Raw genomic sequence first — 23,677 nt, 5'->3', positions numbered from 1 at the left:
TCACCAGGAAAAGCTGGGGTTTGAACCTGGGTCCTACTGAATGCAAAGCAGGTCCTCTGCTGCTTGTGTGGAAATTCCACACAAGTTAGATCTTATAACAGACAAGCCTTGGCTCGTGAGAAAGGGAAGAAATAGCACTCTGATCATTTTCTGATGTAACTTCATACAGTGCAGGAAGCACTGCTCCCAAGTCGTCCCCCCCCCCCGCACCGTCAAGATTTTCTACATGAATGGTATTATCATCAAAAGCATATCTTTGAAATCTGACCATCTTTCAAAAAACCCTCAGTTACCCTCCCAGAGCTGCAAGAAACCACGTCAACGAGATGCAATTACAGCCAAAACACTTTTAATAGGAAAATGCTGGCCAGAGCTGCAGTTAGGGCTCATGCCTTCACAGCATATTTCCGAGGCGGGTACAGGCGTTCTTTTCGTTGCTGCTTTTTGGTCTTCAGACCTTCTTCGTGTTTGTTTAGCCTGCGCCGCATGGCACGTGTCTTCTTCGGCCGCAAGTCTAGAGGCTTGTATTTCTTGCCCTGTTTGCAGAACAGAGAAGCTAGGCTCAGAATGGACTTTTAGAAGAGACACAGGAGACCTCATGAACAAAAACAGAGGCAGCTGCAGTTTGAAATTCTGGGTACACAAAAATGTGACCACTTTTGTGTCAGTAAGGCTTGGTGAAGGCAACTTGCCTGGCTGCCTATGGCAAATACAAACACTAAAAGGACTAGCCATTGTAATGGCTATATACTCTCTCCAGGATCAGAGGCACTAAGCCTCTCAATACCTGTTGCTGAAGAACAGTGCATGTCTAATCCAGGGATGGAGAACCTTGGGTCCTCCAAATGTTGCTTAACTACAACCCTCATCGTACCTGACCACTGGCTGTGCTCATTGGGAATGATGGGAGTTGTAGTTCAGCAGCACCTGGAGAGCCAAGAGTTCTTCATGCCTGGTCAACTCAAACTGGCACAGAGAGAGTTGCCTTATACTCAGTCAGTCCAATGATACCTCTAGCTCAGCATTGTTTACACTGAGTGGATGTCCAGGGTTTCAAATGGGAACATTACCAGCCATACCTGGAGATGCAGGGGATTGAACCTGGGACCTTATGCGGGCAGAGTAGATGCTCTCCATGCATAATCTGAAGAGCTATGGCCTGAAAATCTTCAGATACTCATACACAGTAAAATTAATGACGCTTCTTGTCTATTTTTTTAAATTTTGCTTACAAAAATCGTATCTCCGCACCACCCAAAATGTGTTTTGATTAAAGATTTCCAGAAGAGCTACATCACTGGCCATCGGCCCATAGAAAGGTTACCCAGAGGCCCAGACCATTGCTCAGAAGTACAACACCCTCAGAGCATTGTGTACCTACTAGACAACTGCTTAGACCACATGGCCCAGCCAAAGTTATCCAGCAGGAGGCTGCTTTAGCAAGTACAGATTCACACTGCATCCATAGAGTTTCGAGCAGTGCTGGGTGTTAGCCTTGCAATCTCTGGCAATTTGGAAAGACGTCCCCCCCCCCCAATATTGAGATTATCCAACTTGCCTTAATATTTAATCCACTTAAGGCTCCTCCCAGAGTTAATAGGTTGCATCCAACCAAGATCTACTCATAACAGAACCACTGGAATTAATGGGCCTAACATAAGACATGTGCACTCATTTCAATGGGTTTGCTCTTTTGAGTATGACCAACATTTGATGCAACCCATTATGAACATGCTGCCAACCCCCCTCTTGATCCACCAAAAGCAAATAAAAAGGGCGGGCCACAGAAAAATAAACTTTAAATGAAACTCCAGACTCACTTTGTAGAACTTCCTGAGGTTTTCCTTCTGGGTCTGGTTAATGACTGTCAGCACTCTGGCAATGGATTTGCGAACCACCCGGCTGCAAGAGTTAGAAAGAGAGACTTACGGTTCAGTGCAAAGCGCAGCCAAAAGCCGGCACTTGAATTCATTAGTTTTTCCAACATACTGGACACTTAAAATTCATTACTGCTGAAGGATAACACACAGTCGGAAGAGTGTATCTCCTTATTTTTCCTCTTTCCAAACTCATCCATTTTTCTTTTGTGTTGTGTCTTTTAGACTGTAAGCCTAGGGCAGGAACTTCTATAAGCCCGTGTTAGCCTTGTCAGCTAAAAATGTAAGTGGGTAAAATGGCTTCAAGTGAACAAAGTAGTGCTATACTAATGAGCTGTGGTGTCAGTTACTTGGGTGGCCCAACCCACTCTATTCAGCTTAAGAAATGAGTGAATCCAATGATCCATTTAGCAATCTCCTTTATTCAGCAGTGACCAACCCATCTCCATAGAGAGAAATCAAAAGCAAGTTGAGTGTTTGCCCTCAATGTCTGGCAATCAAAGGTGTACTGCTCCTGAATACAGAAGATAAATTTAGCAGTCAGAGTTACTCACTAAGCAGAGGTCTGTCTCCATAGATGCAGATACATCGTGCATATAATGCCACTTTAATGGTCGCTTCCCTTTCCCCCAATAATCCTGGGAACAGTAGTCTGTTATGGATTCTGAGAGTTGTTGGAAGAGCCTTAATGAACTGCAGTTCCCAGGATTCTTTGGAGCGGTGTAAGAGTGATTTATATGTATTGTATGGATGTGACCCATCAATTTGTACCAGTCTGAAACAGGCCCTGCTGCTCTGAGAGGCTGCCAGTTATGCATAGAAACATTAAAAGCTTGGCAGTTTGGGTTGGGGGGAGGCAGCAAATTTAATCTCTGCGTAAAAACGACAAAGGGAGGGCTGCAAGCTTCCAACAGTGAAAGGCTCTGCCTACAAATATCAGGCACTCAGGTCCCCAAAATGTCAGGGCTTGTAGCACAGCTGTGGTGGTGAACTCACATCTTTGAAAGTTTGGAGGCTGCTCCACCGGTCACCTTGGCGACCCGCAGCTGAGAGAGTTCCACCTTGAGGTCATCTAGCTGCTTCAGCAGCTCTTCCTTTTTCTTCCCTCGTAGGTCACGGGCTTTGATTTTGGCCTAGGAACAAGTTTGAACATGGAATCAGAGCAAGACAAAGGAATTCACTGGGTTGTACCCAGTTCTACTCAGATCAGGATGTGATTAACTAAGGTCCATTCATTTCAATGGTCTACTGTAAGTAGAATGCAGCTGGATAAAACCCAGTCAATTAAGGCCACTCTCTGTTCTGTCCTTGAAATACCACTGTATAAAATCTTCTTGAGGACCAAAGCTAACCTGCATACCACAATAAAAAAAAAATATTAAAAGCCCTTTCAAGTTTTTTTTTTTAAACCCTCAAGTTGTTGGGAATGATCTGAGATCAGTGGTGCTATTTCCATGGAGTTGTAAGAAAATGCCTATTCCCATCACAGAGCTAAAACTCTCACTGCTCTCCAGGGCAAGAGGGACTGTTAAACCACTTTGGGAATTGCAGCTCCAAGAGGAAACAGGCCTAACAGTGCTAAGAACACTTAACATACTACAGCTTCCAGGGTTCTTTGGGGAAAGGCATGACTGTTTAAAGTGGCTTTAAAAGTATACAGTACAGTGGTACCTCGGGTTACATACGCTTCAGGTTACAGACTCCACTAACCCAGAAATATTACCTTGGGTTAAGAACTTTGCTTCAGGATCAGAACAGAAATCGTGCAGCGGCAGGCCCCATTAGCTAAAGTGGTGCTTCAGGTTAAGAACAGTTTCAGGTTAAGAACAGACCTCCAGAACAAATTAAGTACTTAACCCGAGGTACCACTGTACTGCATATGGGGCCAAACTACACATTAGTATTACTGATCCCTGGCATCCAAATCAGTGAGGGGCTTTCAAGGCAGCTCATTCTGCTGTCTCAGGCATACAGGACATGAATTCTGTGGTCACCCCTGTATATGGGGTGGGGAAATACATGCATTTCCAAAGGAAGCAGTCTGTGCTCCCAGTTACACATTGTGGTGCCCTCCCGATGTTTCACTACCACCAACCCTACCAAACATGCCCAATGGCCTGGCATTACAGGAGTTGCCCCAGAATATCTTCAGGGCATCACAGTGGCTACATCTGCATTAGAAGGCCTAGCTTAGGATAACTGGCACAGCACCCACTTAAAGACACCAGGTAAGATTTGGAACAATATTCTCTTAACATGCATTAGTAACACTCAGTGAGGAACAAGGTTTGGATAAGAGATGTGCAAAAAAACGAAAGGCATTAACATTAAAAATAATAACTGCAGAACATAGATATAGGCTACCTATAACACAATACATCCTGCTCTTACATCTCAGCCAGAGTGAAAATCAGCCCACAGATGTAGCAGAACTTTGTAACATCCTAGGAAAGTGATGGAATCTCTTTTGTTAGGAGTCTATACAGACACCAGGTAGACACCAGAGACCTGGAAAAGCTGGAAAGGTTGGGTAACTGAACCTGAGACCACCTGCAAGCAGCACCTCTGTTCCACCACTCAGTTTTGGGCCACACACGCTTTGAATTGATGCTGCAGACATCAGAAGGATCACGTGCACGTGCAAAGGCGGGTTAAGTTTATTGGGGAACCATTGACAAGGATGCTTGTCACAGCAAACCCAGATGTGCCACGATGTAACGTGAGAAAAGGCCTTCACGTACCCAACCAGGAGCTCTCCAGCTTCCAAAAATAAAATAAAAATCCACTGACATTCACGAAAACAAGCTGCGCTGTCCGATACCCTGTAAACTATTATTTTCCTCCCCACATCGGGGCTCTTTCTTCCCTTAAGCCTGACTCGGCGCGCCTACTCAAACCGGACCTCCGTATCGCAATACCGCCCCCGACGTAGCTCCCCATTTCGTAGGATCACAAATTGGAAATGCATCCAAGGGTCATCTAGTCCAACCCCCTACAATGCAATAATCCCAACAAAACCATCCAAGACAAACGGCCATTATTCTTCCGCTTAAAAGCCACCCAAAACCGAGCTCTTCGTGCCGCCTAAATCTTCCAGCTTTCCCTCGTCCCGTCCCATCCATCCCCGTTGCCCAAAACCTCATTCTAGGGACTGATGGAAGCGGATTAAAACGGCCCCCCCAGCCCCACACTCACCATGGCGTCCACTACGATCCCAGGCTACCAAAGCGAAAAGAAAGAACGGAAGCCTGCAAGGCTCAGGAAGCCGGTAAGGCGGACTCAACCAATGAACGCATAGTGCGCGGGGGGGGGGGACTGGGAGAAGAGTAAAAGGTCTTATTCTCGTCTCCCCCTCTCGTAATGGTTTAGCCTATGTAACCAGATGAGTGGCTCAGCTGCAGTTTGTGAATTCTGTTCGCCTGCTCCCCTCTCCTGGGGCTTATGTTAAGCATTTATATAAAGAGCATTAAAGGGATGATCAATATAGTAATCGAATTATTTAGCAATTAGAAAGCAGCGCAATTCAATCAACTAATTGCAAATGAAATGAAATGAAAACCTCCTGATAACGGAGGCATATTAATAAAAATTGTTGGTTTTGATGGTGGTGGTTGGTTTTGTTACATTTGCTATCTGGTGATGTGGGCTTTTTTACATTTTTTATTATTATAAATCATTATTTAAAAAGAGAGCATACTGCTGTCTTTTACCAGATAAGAGTAATCTCCACAATCAATGGATGCAACCAAGGATTAATTGTTTTCTTTACATTATTTATATACCAACAATTCCACGAAAATGCTCAAGACTACTCACAAAAAAGAGAAAGAGAAACTAGTGCAATCCTGGTGGCGCTGTGGGTTAAACAACAGAGCCTAGGATTTGCCGACCTTTCTGCGGTTTGAATCCCCGTGACTGGGTGAGCTCCTGTTGCTCGGTTCCAGCTCCTGCCAACCTAGCAGTTCGAAAGTACGTCAAAGTGCAAGTAGATAAATAGGTACCGCTCCAGCGGGAAGGTAAACGGCGTTTCTGTGCACTGCTCTGGTTCGCCAGAAGCGGCTTAGTCATGCTGGCCACATGACCCGGAAGCTGTACGCCGGCTCCCTCGACCAGTAAAGCAAGATGAGCGCTGCAACCCCAGAGTCGGCCACGACTGGACCTAATGGTCAGGGGTCCCTTTACCTTTACCTAAGTCCCAGTGAGATGAATGGAGTTTACTCCCAGGCAAGCAGGTACTTGGATTGCTACCAAATAGTGTTGTGGCACCTTAAAAAACTGGGCTTTGATATCATACTTTCCAGGGAGTGAGGCCCATTGAACTCAATGGAGCTTCTGAAAATATATGTGTAGGGCTGCATCCAGATGTTTTGGACTACAACTCCAACCACGCTGACCACACTTCTTCACAGGCGTTTCCATCCTGACAGGGGCGGCCCATCCCATTTCGCCTTTCGGTGAAACGGGAATATGCTGCTCCCTGCCCCCCACTGCTGCCCCCCCCTCCAATGCCACTGGAATGCCATCTCCCCCTCTCACTCAGCTCAGGGAGAACCAGGGTGCTTCTCAAGGTGTTGCTGTTCATCTTCTTTGCCCCATGGTGGCAGGGGGGTATGACAAGTGACAATGCTGCGCACCAGAACGCCTTGGTCTCACCCGCGAGAGGGGGGCATTCTGGCAGTGGCAGAAGTGGTGGGGCAAGCAGGACTCCACCTCTTCCTCTTCTGCTACCTGAGGTAGGTGCTTCACCTTACCTCATCGGCAGGTAGGTTCTTCATCCTGAGCTCCAAGGTACTAGAAGGCCCTGTTATTTGGTGAGCTCCCGTTGCTTGGTCCCTGCTCCTGCCAACCTAGCAGTTCGAAAGCATGTCAAAGTGCAAGTAGATAAATAGGGACCGCTCTGGCGGGAAGGTAAACGGCGTTTCCATGCGCTGCCAGAAGCGGCTTAGTCATGCTGGCCACATGACCTGGAAGCTGTATGCCAGCTCCCTCGGCCAATAAAGCGAGATGAGCGCCGCAACCCCAGAGTCAGTCACAACTGGACCTAATGGTCAGGGGTCCCTTTACCTTTTACAGTACTGCTACTCTTCTGGAGATGGTCTCATAAAAAACACAATGATACAATGCAATCATGAATATTATCTTCAGAAATCAAGATTTAGCATTTTTCAACTAGCAACTGTTGACACGCATCTCGGGATCATTGTCTCCTTGGGAATTTGTCATGCATCGGTTATGATATACTTAGCAGGAACATCTAAAATGGCAATGTGCAGTCTGATGCTGTGTGTGTTGTTTCATTGGAATTGAGTTCTCCTGAACATTACTCTTTACATGGGTATGCGGGGGGGGGGGGACCTCAGGCATGGAGTGGGGAAATGTGGCCCTCTGGGCCTCTCTCTCTGCTTCTCAGGCCTCTCAGACCACACACCCTATTCAAAGCACAGCTCTCACCAGGCTGGACCTCTTACCAGCCTCATTGAGTTATTTGGCCTGGCTGGAATGTGACCTTAAGAACATAAGAACAGCCTGGTACCCCCAAATCTGCAACATTATGTATTTTTGTGTTTTTATATTGTAAAATGCCCTGTGATCCTTGGATGGTAGGCGGTCAAGAAATTTAATAATAAATAAATCCCACCTCTGCTTGAGCAAATTTGCTTAGCATTGAGGATTCTAACAGGAAGACTACATGAGCTTTCTCACAGCCCAATCCTTGTGGATAACATCATAAGTCATTTATTTATAATTTTATTCGTTAGATTTATATTCCACACTTCATCAAAGGCTCTCAGGGCTGCTTACAATATAGAAATGCAAGATCATTATGATGTGGACAACACTGTGGCATGGATGCACACAAGATGTTGCACTGAGGCTGCATCTCTAGACTGCATTAATGCAACACTGCTAGTGCTCACTGTCAATGGGTAACCAAGGTGTTGTAGGAAAATCGGGGGGTGGGGGTGGCTTTTGCTGCCCAACTCCCCAAGGGACATACATCACAGGAGGCAGTCTGCAACAGAAATTTGAGTGCGACTTCTCTCCTGGCTGCCACGATACCTGATAATGTTTTGCTGATTGCATTACCTGGGCACATAGCTGTCAACTTTTCCGTTTTCTTGCGAGGAATCCTATTCAGAATAAGGGAATTTCCCTTAAAAAATGGGAAAGTTGAAAGTTGAAAGGTGAAAGTTCATAGAGGCTTTCTAAATCATATTTTTAGGGGACCACTATTCCAAGTATGGGAAAGAAATAAAAATATATTGGAAAGGAAGACACCTTGGTGGATTTCACCAATAGAGGTGTTAACTATAAAAAAAATAAACATGGAAGGGAAGAATGCCACCTATGAAGAACTAACTTGGAAAGACAGATCAAGGGATTAAACTTAGACCATATGAAGAGATCAAAAATTTATTTACAGGGTGGTTGCAATACCACCAAGTAAATGATCTGCTAAAAGAGGACAAAAAGAAAATAGGATTTGAAGATAAAAAATCTAAATTTAATGTAGAAGTTATAGAAGGTAAGAACAAAACACTGTCAAGGATGTATGATATTCTGCTGGAGTGGTATACAAAAGATGAGGAGGTGAAGGAGGCCATGATTAAGTGGGCGATAGACATCGGATATAACATTGATTTTGAGAGGTGGTTGGAACTATGGAACAGGAATTTACGGCATGCACGGCATTAAAGGAAAACCTGTGGAAAATGATCTACAGGTGGTATCACACACCAGTGAAATTAGCGAAGATTTATAAGTTGAAGGATAAAAGATGCTGGAAATGTAGAGAGGCAGAAGGTGACCTCTACCATATGTGGTGGTCGTGTTGCAAAGTGAGAGGCTTTTGGGAATTGGTTTATAATGAACTTAAAAAAATCTTGAAATATACATTTCCCAAAAAGCCAGAAGCTTTTTTGTTAGGAATGGTCGGTAAAGAAATTAAAAAAGAAGACAAGATCTTGTTTCTATATGCTACGACAGCTGCAAGGATTATGTTAGCACAAAATTGGAAATCAGAAGTAATACCCAACATAAGTGACTGGCAGGTTAAAATGATAAATTATGTGGAGCTTGATAGAATATCAGGAAGATTAAGGGACCAAGACGAACAGAAATTTCATGATAATTGGAAGAAATATTTAATGTATATGGAATCTAAATCTCAGGTGACACTGGCGGGGTTGAAATAACTCTAACAGCGGGAAAGGCCTATGTAAAAGAGTTAAAAAGTACGTGATTATATAATTTATACGATACTTACCAAAGGAGTGGAGGGAAGTCCAAGGCTCAGTTGAGATTAATTCAGTTATGTATTTTATTTATGATTTGTGAAGTGGATATAATTTGTATAAGGTATGTGGTGGATTTTTTGTTTATGTTTTTTCTGTATATATGTGCAAATATGAATAAAAATTTATTAAAAAAAAAAAAATGGGAAACTTTGACAGCTATGCCTGGGCAGACTGGCCATTCTTTTGTGATTGTAAATACTTTAGTTCTTGAATCCAGTTCACAAGCCCACCCTGTTCATACAGAAATATGCCTTTAAGACAGGATTTGAAGGATTCTTAAGTGAAAATAACTACTGTACTGGGAAAGGTTTCTCCAATATATCTCCTTCTTCATAGGAAATATTTAGAGTACCATAATTTGAAAAGCCAAGATGGCTTTTGGGATTGTTCTGTGTGCTAAAATAATGTGTAATTTTCCTCAATTAATTTTTCTTAAATTTGAAGGGTGAATGATTGGTTTTCTGTGGTGTGTCTGCTATGTGTGTGTACCCAAAATTTTTAAAACAAAGACCAATGCTGCTTTCCCTTCTTATGATCCTTTAAACTGGACTTGCACTGGACAGCCTGGAAAATAGAGAACTGTTCCTTGCCAGTCTTTCAAATAGAGGACTACCCTCTGTACAGCAGGACAAACGGCTACTTTAGAGGAAGGGCTGCAGCTTGACTATACAGCATCAGCTTTGCATGCAGAAGATTCCAGGTAAAATTCTGGTGACTGATTTGTTTTCAACAGTTTTAATTATTGTATTTGTCAATTGCTGTAACTTGCTCTGGGACCTTTTGGTGAAGCAAGGGTAAGAAATTGAATGAATCATTATCATGCCTGGCATCTGCAGTTAGGGTTAGGAGATAAACCTGTCTGAAACCCTGGACAGCTGCTGCCAGTCAGGGTAAGGGACATGTATTGTTTACTTATTTATTTATAGCTCACCTTTCCTTCAAGAAGCTCCAGGTGTATACATAGCTCTTCCACTCTGTAAAATATGCTCACAACAACCCTGTGATGTAGGTTTGGCTAAGAGTTGATGACTGGCCAGTGGGTACCCAGTGAGCTTCATATTGGCCAGGTGGAGATTTCATCTCCAAGCTCCTAGTCCAATCCTTTAACTCAGGCTTTCTCAACCTTGGGTCCCTGTATGTTCTTGAATGACAACTCCCATCATCCCTGGCCATACTGGCTGGGAATGCTGGGAGCTGTAGTTCAACAACATACGAATCCAAGTTTGAGAATGGCTGTGTCTAACCACTAAACTAGGGACCCGGGTGGCGCTGTGGTCAAAACCACTGAGCCTCTTGGGCTTGCCAATCGGAATCCCCACGATGGGGTGAGCTCCTATTGCTCGGTCCCAGCTCCTGTCAACCTAGCAGTTCGAAAGCACATCAAAATGAAGGTAAATGGTGTTTCCGGGCACTGCTCTGGTTTTGCCAGAAGCGCCTTTGTCATGCTGGCTACATGACCCGGAAAAACTGTCTGCAGACAAACGTCGGCTCCCTCAGCCAGTAAAGCGAGATGAGCACCGCAACCCCAGAGTCGTTCGCGACTGGACTTAACTGTCATGGGTCCTTTACCTTTTAACCACTAAACTAAGCTAAACGAGCCAATGGCTTGACTGACTCAATATAAGGATTTTTTTCTACATTCCTCTGTTCCTAGTTTTTTTCTTTCTCTGTTTCCCTCTTTCTTAATGTTTGGAAGGGGACAATCTTCTGGACATGGAGATGCATTATGAATTTATTTATTTATTTATAATAATGTTTATTAATTTTTCAAATTTTACATTTCAAATTAAACATCTTTTATTATACCATGGGTTCATTGACTTCCCACACCTTCCAAGGTTCATTTAACTTATCCACCATTCCTGCACATTTAAATATATCCTTCTAATTTAATTTTTCTATCTTACATCAGTTCAAAATATTTATACTGTTGAATTACTTTAATACTGCCAGCGTTTTTAACTGTGCACAATTATTTTCAATATACTCGACAAAATTTTTATACTCTTTAAATACCTGTTCTTCTTGTTCTCTTGTTCTACTTGTTAGATCTGCTAATTCTGCATATTCTATTATCTTAAGTTGCCAATCTTCCTTACTAGGGACCAATCTCACTTTCCAATTTTGGGCTAACAAATTCTGAGCCGCTGCTGTAGCATACATGAATTAAGTTCTTCTGACTCCTGGGAACAGCTGTCTGAACAATTCCTAACAGAAATGCCTCTAGTTTTTTTTTTGGGGGGGGGGAGTTGTTTTAAACATTTTTTTCATCTCATTATATATCATTTCCCAATATACTTTAACTTTTTTGCATGTCCACCACACGTGGGAGAAAGTTCCTTCTACTTCTTTGCATTTCCAACATAAGTCCGATTCCACATAATACACTTTAGCCAATCTGAGCTAAATACCATCTATACATAATTTTCATATAATTCTTTTTCAGTGTGTGGCATGCAGTAAATTTCAGATCATTCTTCCAAAGTTTCTCCCAGAGGTTTAAGTCTATATTATATCCTATATCCACTGCCCAGTGGGTATTTGACACTTTAACCAGCTCATCTTTTGTTTCCCATTACAATAATAGTTGTTAAGCTATGGTTTTCCCAGTAGTGATGAATGGAAGTGAGAGCTGGACCATAAAGAAGGCTGATCGCCGAAGAATTGATGCTTTTGAATTATGGTGCTGGAGGAGACTCTTGAGAGTCCCATGGACTGCATGAAGATCAAACCTAAGGAAATCAGCCCTGAGTGCTCACTGGAAGGACAGATCGTGAAGCTGAGGCTCCAATACTTTGGCCACCCCATGAGAAGAGAAGACTCCCTGGAAAAGACCCTGATGTTGGGAAAGATTGAGGGCACAAGGAGAAGGGGACGACAGAGGACGAGATGGTTGGACAGTGTTGTCGAAGCTACCAACATGAGTTTGACCAAACTGCGGGAGGCAGTGGAAGACAGGAGTGCCTGGCGTGCTCTGGTCCATGGGGTCACGAAGAGTCGGACACGACTAAACAACAACAACAATATTAGTTTATACATTTTGGACAATAATTTTTCCATGTTCGTCAATAGCTCTTTTTCAGATTGAGGAGCTTTGGTCCAAAAAACAATTTTTCTTATCTAATTAAACATATCATGTAATTGGTGATACTGTAGCCGGTCAGTAACTTGGCTTCTTACTTCTTCCAGTGGTTTCATTCTGGGTTGGCTAAGGGGTCGCGGGTGGCGCTGTGGGTAAAACCTCAGCACCTAGGACTTGCCGGTCGCATGGTCGGCGGTTCGAATCCCCGCGGCGGGGTGCGCTCCCGTCGTTCGGTCCCAGCGGCTGCCAACCTAGCAGTTCGAAAGCACCCCCGGGTGCAAGTAGATAAATAGGTACCGCTTTATAGCGGGAAGGTAAACGGCGTTTCCGTGTGCTGCGCTGGCTCGCCGGATGCAGCTTGTCACACTGGCCACGTGACCCGGAAGTGTCTGCGGACAGCGCTGGCTCCCAGCCTATAGAGTGAGATGAGCGCACAACCCTAGAGTCTGTCAAGACTGGCCCGTACGGGCAGGGGTACCTTTACCTTTACCTAAGGGGTCCAGGATACTCCATTCAACTTCCCCTTGGTTTTCTTCCCCCCACCAACGTGTGCATGCCTCAGCATTATCTGCCACCGAGCATACTCACACCTCTTTGTGCTGTTTTGGGGTTTCTCTACCCCCCAGCCCCCAGATAATTTTTTTATACTTCTGCAAAATTTCAGGGTCCCCCCCCCCTCAAGCCTGTTCTTGTGCATGGTGGTTTACGTTTCGGCTGCAAATGGACTCACACTTGGGATAACTGAGTTCACTATATTAGCATATCATGATTATAAAGATATCAGATTATACTGTATATGGAAAATCCCACACCCATCCCACTCAGCCATTCCTCCCTGCTGTTCGCAGGAATGATCACCACCACCACCTCCATCATATACATTTATTACCCGCCCTTCACCAGCTTGTCCCAGGGCGGGTTACAACAACTTTTTAAAATATCAAAAGTTAGATATCAAAATTGAAAGGAAAAAAACACCCGTTATAACAGATTAGCAGGATACGTTAAACCTGCCTCTCCTTTCAGAGCAACGCCTCGCTTTGCCCTCAAGATGGCGCTCTGTGACACCCCTCACCCCCCCCGTCCCCCCTCCCGCTTCTCCCTTCTGAGGGCGAGTGCCTGGAGACTCAGAGGCGAGAGCGGCGGCGAGCCCAGCCAATCGGACGCTTCCTCCTGGGCCGCGAGGCCAATGAGGGCGCCGGAGTGGCGCGGCGGGGGCGGGCCGAGCGAGGCCGTGCCCAGGTTAGGCTGAGGTGGAGGCATCGCTCCCTTCCAGCCGAGAGCGAGCGAGTGAGCGAGGGAGGGAGCGAGCAGGCTCCGCCGCCGCCGCTGCTGCCGCCGCTGCCGCAGCTCCATCCTCGCTCGGGAGCGCGGATGGTGAGAGGGGCGGCTCGCCAGCCCCGCACCGGCCCGGCCTCCAGGTAAGCGACGCGTGGGAGGGGCCGAAGGTGGAGCGGGTGTGGGGTTGGTTGTGGGAAGCGTCCCTTTCAGCGAGGTCTTTTTTTTTGGCGTGTGTAAGATGGGGGCGATGGTGAGGGGCAGTGGGATTTCTGGTGCATTGGGGGCGTCTAGGTCGTGTGGACGTGGTGGGGCTGAGGAGGGGAAATGGTGGTGCGGGGGGGGGGTTGGGGGAAAGGGCTTCCCGATGCCTTGAGGCTCTGCTGGGAGCTTGTGGGGCGCAGGGCGTGTGGAAGTTGGGGGGCTGAGAAAGGGAGATGGCGAAGGGTCCGGGGCATGAGAAGGGTGAGCATGGATGGACTGGGAGTCGTCTGGGCAGGGATTGGGGCGCCGGAGTTGGGCATGAGGAGGCTGGAGGAGAGAGCGGGCATGGGGAGGGGTATGGGGAGGGCTTTGGGGGTATGGGAGGGTCATCTGATTTGAGGGGTATTGCCTAGTGGGAGGGGGTTAGATACGTGAGAATAAGGAGTGGAACATTATCATGGGCTGTGGACTACTGTATGTTAGGGGATTGTATGCTAACATGGGGGGCATGGGGAGGGGTCCAGGGTTACTGAAAGGAAGCTTGGGGTCTATAGAGTGAATTGCAATTGAAGACTGAGATGTGGGGGGGTTGGGGGAAAAGGGGGAATAGTGAGGAGTTTTGGGGTACGAGATGCATGAGGGGCGAAGGGCTATTGGATGGATTGAGGGTTGTCTTGGGATGTGTGAATTAGGGGTTGAGTTGGTTTGCGGGCTGTGCTGAGGGTTTATATGCTGAAGTATGGAGGGACTTGGCTTAGGCATGAACAGGGGTAGAGGAGTGAAGGATAGGGGCAATGAGAGAGGCCTTCACCTTGAGGGGCTGAGTTGTGGGGTGTCTGGAAAAATGTGGGTTGAGGTGCATGGCTTGGGGGAGCATGACTTGGGGTGGTGAGGTTCCTTTGAGGGGGGTTGTGTGCGAGTTAGAAGTAAAAGAGTGTGGTAGGTTGATGATTGCATTCCACTTTTTCCTATGGCCCCAGGCATAACAGGAACATTGCCCCAAAAGGGTGGCTTATGAGAGAATATGGCCCTCACATTTGGAGTCTGTCTGCAGAATTAGGAAGGGTTTGGGGTATGAAGGGATGTTGGTAGAGAAGTGATGGGTTGGAGCCTAGAGAGAATTGGGGGTTGAGGAGCCAGGGGTAGGAAGTGGGAGAAGGCACCAGAAGGGTTAGAGTTGTTTTATGGGTTTGGGGTCTAAAGGGTGAGTAGAGGCTGAGTTGAAAGGGAAGTACATTTTTAAGGGGTTGAGGCTGCCTTGGAGGTTTGTTTGGGTTGTGTAATATTGGGAATTAGAGAAGCGTGAGGGTGCTGGGAAGAGTTAGGGGGTTGGGGTAGAAAGGTGTGGGGGAGTGGGGCAATGTGGTTAGTTCAGAGATTTGTGGTATGAGAACTCTGGATATGGGGGAGTGGGGTTGGAAGTTGGGGGCAGAGGTGTTGGAGGTGTTGGAATAACTGTACTGTGAGGGATTTGGATTGAGAGTTTAATGTTTGGGGTGTTGCTTGTAGGTGCACTGTATGTGACAGGTGGAATTTATGCAATGAATTATCCTGAATTTGGGGTGCAGAGGATATAGACAGTTTGCTTTGTAGGATGTTGTGGGAACAGGAGGCTTGGGATGGGACCATTGAAGATACAGGCTTCATGTGGATGCTGGTGGTGTTGGTAAGGTGATGGTCAAGAGAAAGATTTGGGTCATAGGTATGGTTGGTGGGCTGTCGTTGACCTTGAATAGGTGTAGGATGGGTGCCAAGCTGTGGAGGATACTGCTTTAGGTGTCAGTCTCATTGGCCAAGGAACAGCTCATCTTTGGGTCAAAGGTGTGTGACATATATTGAGTGGAGGGATATTGTTGCACTGGGTGCAAGGTGAAGTGACCTATGAATAGGTATGGGCACTTGATGGGTAAAGAGTTTGGAGTCCTCAAGAGGGGGTGGCATGGCTGTTACCCAGTGCCACCTGGAGCAAAGTCACTACAAAATAGGGGCAATGTTCTTGTGGGCTAGGAAAGGTGTAAGTGATCCGTTCTTTGCTTCTGTGTGTATAGGGAAGAAAAGACTCCAAATAAGGGTGACACCTGTCTCATGTGGGAGTCGTATGATCTCCTAAGGAGAGAAGCCTTTTGCTTTGCACCCATTGATCCCCATTGCTCTCCAATGCTTAAGATGTCTTTGAATGTAATGTTCTGTCAAACGCAGGCAAGTATGTAAACTGTGATTGTAGAGGTGGCTGTTGATGTGTGCTCGTCTTGGGTGGAGTGGGGTTGTCGTCCTGTCCTTGTTTGTCCCCGCAGCCCTCTGTCACTGCCTTCTCTCTCTCCCTGCCCCCGCTCCAGAACCACAGGCCTGGCAGAGAAGCCCCATCGCAGGCGCAAAAGCAGGTAAGAGGATGGGCATCTCTTTCCTCCAGACCCTTCCCCAATTTAGTGCTGACAGATTCAGTAGCCTCTATTGATCTTGCTTTCCCTGTTACTGTAGTAGTGCCTTTGTGTGTGTCTCTGTGTATGTGTGTGTGTGTGTTTGTTTGTTTGTTTGTTTGTGTGGTGGTTGGGGGGAGGGGCACAGAAAAGATGTTTGGGATTGGTTTGAAAAATTGAACTGATAGGTGAACAGATTCTGTTTATTTTCCTGTTGCCGTTGCCCTGGAGAAGATAAAGATGGAACTGCACCCCTTGACTGGCTCTTAATTCTAAACGGGGTTGTAACTGCAGAGAGAGATTTTACTTAGTGCTAGTTACAGGAAGGTAATTAATTGCCTCACCCCTCAAATCTTGAGGAGGAATCTCTTAAGAGGGAACAATCCATCTTCTTGGATGTATGCTCCCCCCCCAAAAGAAAACACTCAAGGGAGTGTGTTTCTCAGTGTTTATGTACACTCATTTCTGCATCTCTCTTTGACTTAGAAGAGCCTTGTCTGGAAATGTACACTGCAGTCATATTGGCTGCACTTCCTGTTGGCTTCCCATTCTTCAGTCTAGGGTTTTAATTTCTGTACCAAAGCATCACTCCCTGGTGTGTAGCAACGGGCTTATTCCACAGGTTTTATCTGCCCCCCCCCTTAAAATACGTGTTGTAAACAGCCTCTGGCATGTAAGACTCTTGAGTGTTCTGGAAGTCTCCCTCCCCCACTCCCCTTACCTACTGCTGGAAAAACATACCTTCCACCCCAGTTACTGAAATGACATCAGCTCCTTGCATGCATGCATGTGAATCAACACTTCCTATGTGAGCTCTCTGCTGAACGCTGGTCTGCTGGCTGGCTGCACTCACAGACTTGCCCTTTTTGTTGGTGTCTGGATTGCTTTGCAAAAGAAGAAGAAGAGAGGCAGCTGTGGGCAATGGCTGAAAAATATTACCTGAAAAAATTGTGTGTGATGCATGCTGTTGTGAACTGTGGTAGGAAAGTCTGTTGGGCAGTGTATGCTGTGGAAAGGCTTGAGAAGTTTGCAACCCCCCTCCCCCCTAGTCTCTGCTATTTGTCAGGAGACCTTGCCTTGCATTCCTGGAGTGCTCTGCCATAGCTGAAGAGCTTTAGGTAGCAGGTTTGTGTTCCCTCCCACCCCACCGCCATTTGAGCAGGATGCTCTCTCTGTGTATCCACAAAGGTGTAGAAAGCAAAGGGAATCCCGAAGGGTTTGCAGGTGAGTTTGTGTGTGTGTGTGTGTGTGTGTGTGAGAGAGAGAGAGAGAGAGAGAGAGAGAGAGAGAGAGCGAGCACACACTGACTCCTCTGGAGGAGGAGGCAGCAATGGGGTGGGGGGAAATGCAGTAGATGCTTTTTGAAGGTTTCATTATTAAGCAGATGTTTTGCATGGATTCCTAGCTGCCACTCTCCTTCTCTGGCTCCTTCACCCACCTCTGCTTGATGGCATTATTGATTCTACAAGTGGCTCGGGTTTCTGCATCTTATTTTCTTTCAAGTGTTTGCTGTGTAATGTTACTAGCAGTTTTCCAGCACTGTCAGGTTGAAAATTCTCTTTGGGCAAAATTGTTAAGATTATGACTATTGGGAGCTGTGCTGTGCTGGTGCCCCAAGAACTGAGCTGAACCTCCTGTAGTTTTGCAGGTGCAATTTATAGTTTTGAGGTTTGGGCCCATTTACATGTGGCCCAAGCAGAACTCCAAGAGGCCATCTTGTGAATTCTGTTGTGAAAAAACAGATTGCCCAGTGAATTACATGGGAATGCAGGCAGGTCTGTGTTCTGGAGTTTTCCTAAGACACTGGGCTCTGTTTTTCTGTACCTGGTCAGGTTTCCTGTTCTGAAATTTGTATATTGCCTGATGTGCAAGTAATTGAGCTTTTGTACAGCCTAAGATCATAATCCTAAACCTCTGGCCATGTAGCTCACCTGCAGTGCATTATAGGATGTTGGTGGTATGGAAAATCTCAATGGTAGAGCAATAGTTATAGAATTGTAGAGTTGGAAGGGACCCCAAGGGTCATCTAGTCCAACCCCCTGCATTGCAGGAATTTCAACTAAAGCATTCCTGACAGATGGCCATACAACCTCTGCTTAAAAACCTCTAAGGAAGGAGAGCCCACTATCTCCCAAGGGAGTCTGTTCCATTGTCAGTCAGCTTTTACTGTCAGAAAGTTCTTCCTGATGTTTAATCGGAATCTTTTTTCTTGTAACTTGTAACTTGAAGCCATTGATTCATGTCCTACCCTCTGGAGCTGAATAAAACAAGCTTGTTCCCTCTTCCATGTGACAACCCTTAAGATATTTGAAGATGGTTATCATATCTCCCCTCAGTCACCTTTTATTCAGGCTAAACTACCAATTCTTTCAACCATTCCTCATAAGGCTTTGTTTCCAGACCCTTGATCATCTGGTTGGGCTGACCAAAGCAGAATAGAGAGGTACTATCACTTGATCTGGACACTATACTTCTGTTGATGCAGTCTAGAATAGCATTAATATTTTTTGCTGCTGCATTACACTGTTGACTTAAGCTTGTGGTCCATTAAGACTCCTAGATCTGATTCACATGTAGTACTAGTAAGCCAGAAGTGTTAGAAACTGAGATAGAAAAGCTAGGAGCCAAATGGCTCCTCGAACCTGGGTTACAGGGGTAAAAGCAGAATGGCTAGTCACCCCCCCTCCAATTGCAGCAGCACTTTCTATTTATTTTTTTGAAGCACATAAACCAATACACAATTCATATCAGTGACAGGTTGTTAATAACACATTTTTAATAGCAGTTCTTAATTTGACACCACAAACATAAATGGGGCTCAGCCTCAGCAATAGTGGCTAACCGTAAGCATTTATAAATACTTGTGTGTGTGTGTGTGTGTGTGAGAGAGAGAGAGAGAGAGAGAGAGCGCTCAATATGTGTCGCAGCTTCAGCAAGTACTGCAGTCACAGTTAAATATGCCTGTTATAACCAAACTTCTTAGAAGAACAGGCCTAACAGCACAATCCTAACCATTTCTACACTGAAATAGATCTTCCTGAAATAGATCCAAGCAAATGAGATTGGGATTCGTTATTTTTGAGCAGTAGTCTCCATTCACAAGATAACTTCTTTTTTTTTTTTTTTTTTTTTTTTTTTTGGCAGGACTGCCTGTATACCCGAGCTTTCAAAGTTCTGTTACATGAAAGGTTCTGGGTACCTGGGATGCCACATTTACTGTGGCAAACTAACTGTGTAAACGTTAGTGCATTTTGCAGGCCTTCCTTTTAATATCCAGAATCTGAGAATCTTTTAAAACATTAAAAGATTAATGTAAGCACCTTCCTCCCCCTCTCCCTTGATGGGTGCCCATGTCCTCTCAAGAGTGTTTTCTTGTCCCAGCCAATGGGACAACGAGATGCCAGACTTACTAAGTGGGTTTAAATGTGTTAAGTTTAAAAATGCCATAATATTTCTACTAAATATTGGGGGAAGAAAGGAGGTCCCAAACCTCTCCCAAGGAGCCTTCCAGCACCTCATTATGTAAACAAGAAAGAAATGTCCACAAACAAACAAACAAAGTAAACTTATTGTCAAATAAAGTAAGCTGAAACCTGGTGCCTCATTAACAGTGGAACAAAAGCAAAAAGAGACAGAGGGAGCAGTGGGGGTGGGTGGGCTCTATAGGAGTTTGCTTTGTCTCCTGCTTGGGATTTAAATCTCCCCTCCTGCTCCCTACCCCCAAGAGAGCCTTGCAGGTTATTTGTTTACTTATGCAAACAGTGCCACATTGGAGTCTCTTTAGCACATCAAAAGTCTTCAGGGGAGTAGCATGGAAAAGCTTAGTTGCTCACCTGCAGGGGAGATTTATTTCACTGGCAAACAAGGTGACTGCAAATCTTAATTTGGTTGCTAGATGGCTCTCTTGAGTCACAAAAAAGGACTGGCGACTAGTTAATTTCGAACAGTGTAAGCCAGGTGTCCCCCATTGTATATTTGTGCATCTGGTTCTTCCTACCTAAGTACAGAACCTTACATTTGTCTCTAATCATATTTATTTTGTTACTTTGGGCCTAGTTCTCCAATCTGTTAAAACCATTTTGAATCTTGATTCTGTCTTCTGGGGCACTACCCCTCCCAGTTTGTTGTCATTTGATGAGCACCACCTCAATTCCAAGTCATTTATAAAGATGTTGAACAACAATGGCGCCTAAAGGTGTATAATGAAGGTGCCAGGCGAACTTCGCTTGGGAGAGCATTCCACACATGGGGAACCACCTCAGAGAAGGCACCTTGTCTACCTCCTCAAGCCTTACCAACTAAAACTCACCCAACACAACAGGACTAGATTGTGCTCCAGACAAAAGGCCCTGTACAACCAGGAAAAGCTTTGCCGGATTACATAATGAGGGTGCAATGGAGGCAGCAATATATGCCTTCTTTGCTGCCTTCACTGCCACTAGGTAGGCTGCGACACCCCACTTGACACTTTTTTCCAGGATGACGTGGAACCATTAGGGAGCACTCATTGGGTTTGGTCAGACAACTAGCTACAAATCCACCTAACAGTTACCTCGTCTAACCCTCATTTTACCAACTTCCTTGCAAGAATATATGGGATTCTTGTCAAAAGCCTTAATAAAGTCAAGATACACTGTGTCCACAGAATTCCCCTGATCCATCAAGCTTGTAACTCCCATCAAAAAAAGAAATGAGATTTGTGTGGTATGACTTGTTTTTGAGAAACCCTTGCTGGGTTTTCATAATCGCAGCATCCTTTTCTAAGAGCTCACAGACCAACTCTTGAATTATCTGCTCTAGGACCTTTCCTGGTCTCAATGTCAATCTGATGTTTGGTAGTTACCTGAGTCTTCTTTTCTCTCCTTTTGGAAGATGGGGACAATATTTGCTTGCCTCCAGTCTACAGGAACCTTCCCTGTTCTCCAAAAATTCTCAAAGATTATAAACAGAGGCTCTGATGTTACATCTGCAAGCTCCTTTAGTACCCTTGGGTGCAGATCATCAGGTCCTAGAGATTTGAATTCTTTGAAAGTAGCTGGGTGTTCCCTTACCACCTCTTTTTCTTGCTTGGGCTGCAGCTCCCTTTTTACATCATTTATTCTGTTATCACCAGGTTGGGCACTGCTTTCCTTTTGGGTGAAGACTGAGGCAAAGTAGGTGTTGAGCAGTTCTGCCTTCTCTCTGTCACCCAATAGCATTTCTCTGTGTTCCCACACAGAGGACCTTCCTCTTGCTTTGAATATAGCCAAAGAAACTTAGTTATTTTTAATCTGTCTTGCAAGCCTCAGTTCATTCTGAGTTTGGGCCTGCCTGACCTCCCAGCAGCTGTTGACTACTTCTGTATATTCTTCCTTTGTGATTTCTACTTTCTTCCATTTCTTATACATGCCCTTCTTAAATCTCAGCTCATCTTTAAGCTCCTCATGCAGCCACACTAGTTTCTTTAGATGTCTCCCACTTTTCTTTTTTGTTGGAATTGTCTGCATTTGGGCCTTCAATATTTCATCTGTAAGAAAATCCCATCCATCTTGGATTCCCTATTCATTGAGTATTTCTGACCATGGGATTTCACTCAATGGCTCCTTAAGCCTTTTGAAATTGACCTTCCTAAAGTCCAGAGTGCATGTCTGAGTACACTCAGTTTTTCCTTGCCTCTGTATCACGAAACCCAGGAGGACATGATCACTTCTTCCCAAGTTTCCGAGTACTTCCACTTCATCAATCATTTCCTCAATGTTAGTGAGGACCAGGTCCAAGATAGATAAACCCCTTGTTAGGTACTTCCACCTTTAGGGAAATTACGGTAAATTGTCAGTGAGTCAATGAAGGAATCTGTTGGACCTTAGAGTCATATGTGATTCAGTTTTTAGATGTTGCAAGTATATACTTTTAACATGTTTTGAAAATTAAACCTGGTTATTTTAAAATACTCTAGAATTTTAAAAAAAGATTAAGAAATATATATATTTACTTGTTCTGCTGAGTGTAGATTAGAATTCAGTCTAAGGTGTGGGGAACCTTTGGCCCTCCAGATGTTGCTGACCTGTGGCTCAGGCAGGAAGGGTCCACCACTGGGTACTTTGCCTGGGCTCTCTCTACCCTAGAACTGTCCCAGATAGTCTTCACCCATGATAGTCTTCATCCATTGTGAGAAGGGTAGCCAGCTCGTTATATCTGGCCCTGTAGAACCAATTTATCTGACGCATGATAACAAAGGAAGCTGCCTTTACAGTGGTACCTCGGGTTACATACGCTTCAGGTTACAGACTCCTCTAACCCAGAAATAGTACCTCGGGTTAAGAACTTTGCTTCAGGATGAGAACAGAAATCGTGCTCTGGCGGCACAGCAGCAGCAGCAGCAGGAGGCCCCGTTAGCTACAGTGGTGCTTCAGGTTAAGAACAGTTTCAGGTTAAGAACGGACCTCTTCAACAAATTAAGTACTTAACCCGAGGTACCACTGTATAATGTGTCAAACCATGTCCATCTAGTTCTGTATTGTCTACACTAACTGTCATTAGCTCTCCAGGGTGTCAGACGGGGTTCTCTCCTAGCCATACCCTGAGATACCAGGGATTGAATCTATGATCTTCTGTGTACAAATCATGTGCTCTGTTGCTGCATTTCATTTAAAAATAAATCAAGATTCTACTTCTCATGGTTCTGAATACAGAGGCTGAATTAAACAGGAATGCTGGAAGCTGCCTTACACAGAGTCAGATCTTTGGTCTATCTAGCTCAGCAGTCTACACTGTCTGGCAATGGCTCTCAAAAGATTTAAAACTGGGATCTCTCCAAGCTCTTACTGGATATGTCAGGATTGAACCTATTTCCTTTTGCATGACAAGCAGATGATCTATCACTAAGCTGCAAACTCTTCTTTAAACTGGCAGCCCTACAGCTTGTAAATCAACCTGGGGTTTTAAAAACAACAACAACGACCATTCCCCATGCTTTCACAGAGAGAGGGTTAGTGGTGGTGTATTTTTTCAAAACTTTGAGAAATTCCACACTTCAGTGATACATCGCTTTTGGGGTGTGTGGCATGTAATGCCTCGACCAGACCTGAGTTCGTGTTATCTGAAACAGTGAAACCTTCTTTGCTATTTGGCACCCCCCCCTTTTTTTCTTAACAGAGCCCAAGTACTCACTCTGGGCAAACATTCAGCGAGTGAAATATACTGTACTATTGTCCTGGAAAATAAAGTGGCACCCAATAATAGAGCAGCTCACCATCTTTGCCTTGGAGTCAGCAAGGAAAAGAATGTTGTTGGTGTGAGGGGACTCAAATACATATACACTCTGAGCTTCCACATTCTCAGGAAAATTATATGTTTTGACTCCTGGAAGGAACAGCATTTGTTCTTCATTGGCATACTCGTAGCTTTCCATTCTCTAGACTGGGAAAGTTAACCTGCAAAGCCAAGAGAGAGAGAAAGAGAGGACAAACGCTCATATTCTCATTTATTAGTAGGCAAACAGGAACATTATGGCAAGGGTATTTAGAGTTTCTCTAAAGAATG

General features: G+C 45.0%; 2 protein-coding genes across 6 annotated transcripts in view; one reads left to right on the top strand and one right to left on the bottom strand.

Annotated features, from left to right (window-relative positions):
- Positions 1-332: 332 nt before the first annotated feature.
- On the bottom strand, positions 333-5,198 carry RPL35 (ribosomal protein L35). Its single transcript, XM_028715629.2, has 4 exons — positions 5,073-5,198; positions 2,874-3,010; positions 1,821-1,902; positions 333-536 (listed from the first exon to the last, which is right to left on the bottom strand). The coding sequence occupies exons 1-4, from the start codon at positions 5,073-5,075 to the stop codon at positions 387-389; spliced, it is 372 nt and encodes a 123-aa protein (XP_028571462.1). The 5' UTR covers positions 5,076-5,198; the 3' UTR covers positions 333-386.
- An 8,283-nt stretch (positions 5,199-13,481) lies between these two features.
- Positions 13,482-23,677, top strand: part of SCAI (suppressor of cancer cell invasion) — an 86,640-nt gene continuing 76,444 nt past the window's right edge. The window contains exons 1-2 of one of the 5 annotated variants that reach the window (XM_028714416.2): positions 13,482-13,678; positions 16,034-16,120. In XM_028714416.2, coding sequence (XP_028570249.1) covers positions 13,632-13,678; positions 16,034-16,120 — 134 coding nt within the window. In that variant the 5' untranslated portion in view covers positions 13,482-13,631. Of the gene's footprint in view, positions 13,679-16,033; positions 16,121-17,279; positions 17,381-23,677 lie in introns of those variants that run through there. The other 4 variants (XM_077922522.1, XM_077922521.1, XM_077922523.1 and 1 more) reach the window with 4 other exon arrangements.

The sequence above is a fragment of the Podarcis muralis genome, chromosome Z (assembly GCF_964188315.1).
Source record: "Podarcis muralis chromosome Z, rPodMur119.hap1.1, whole genome shotgun sequence".
Lineage (NCBI taxonomy): Eukaryota > Metazoa > Chordata > Lepidosauria > Squamata > Lacertidae > Podarcis > Podarcis muralis.
This window is presented reverse-complemented; position numbering and strand designations above follow the sequence as displayed.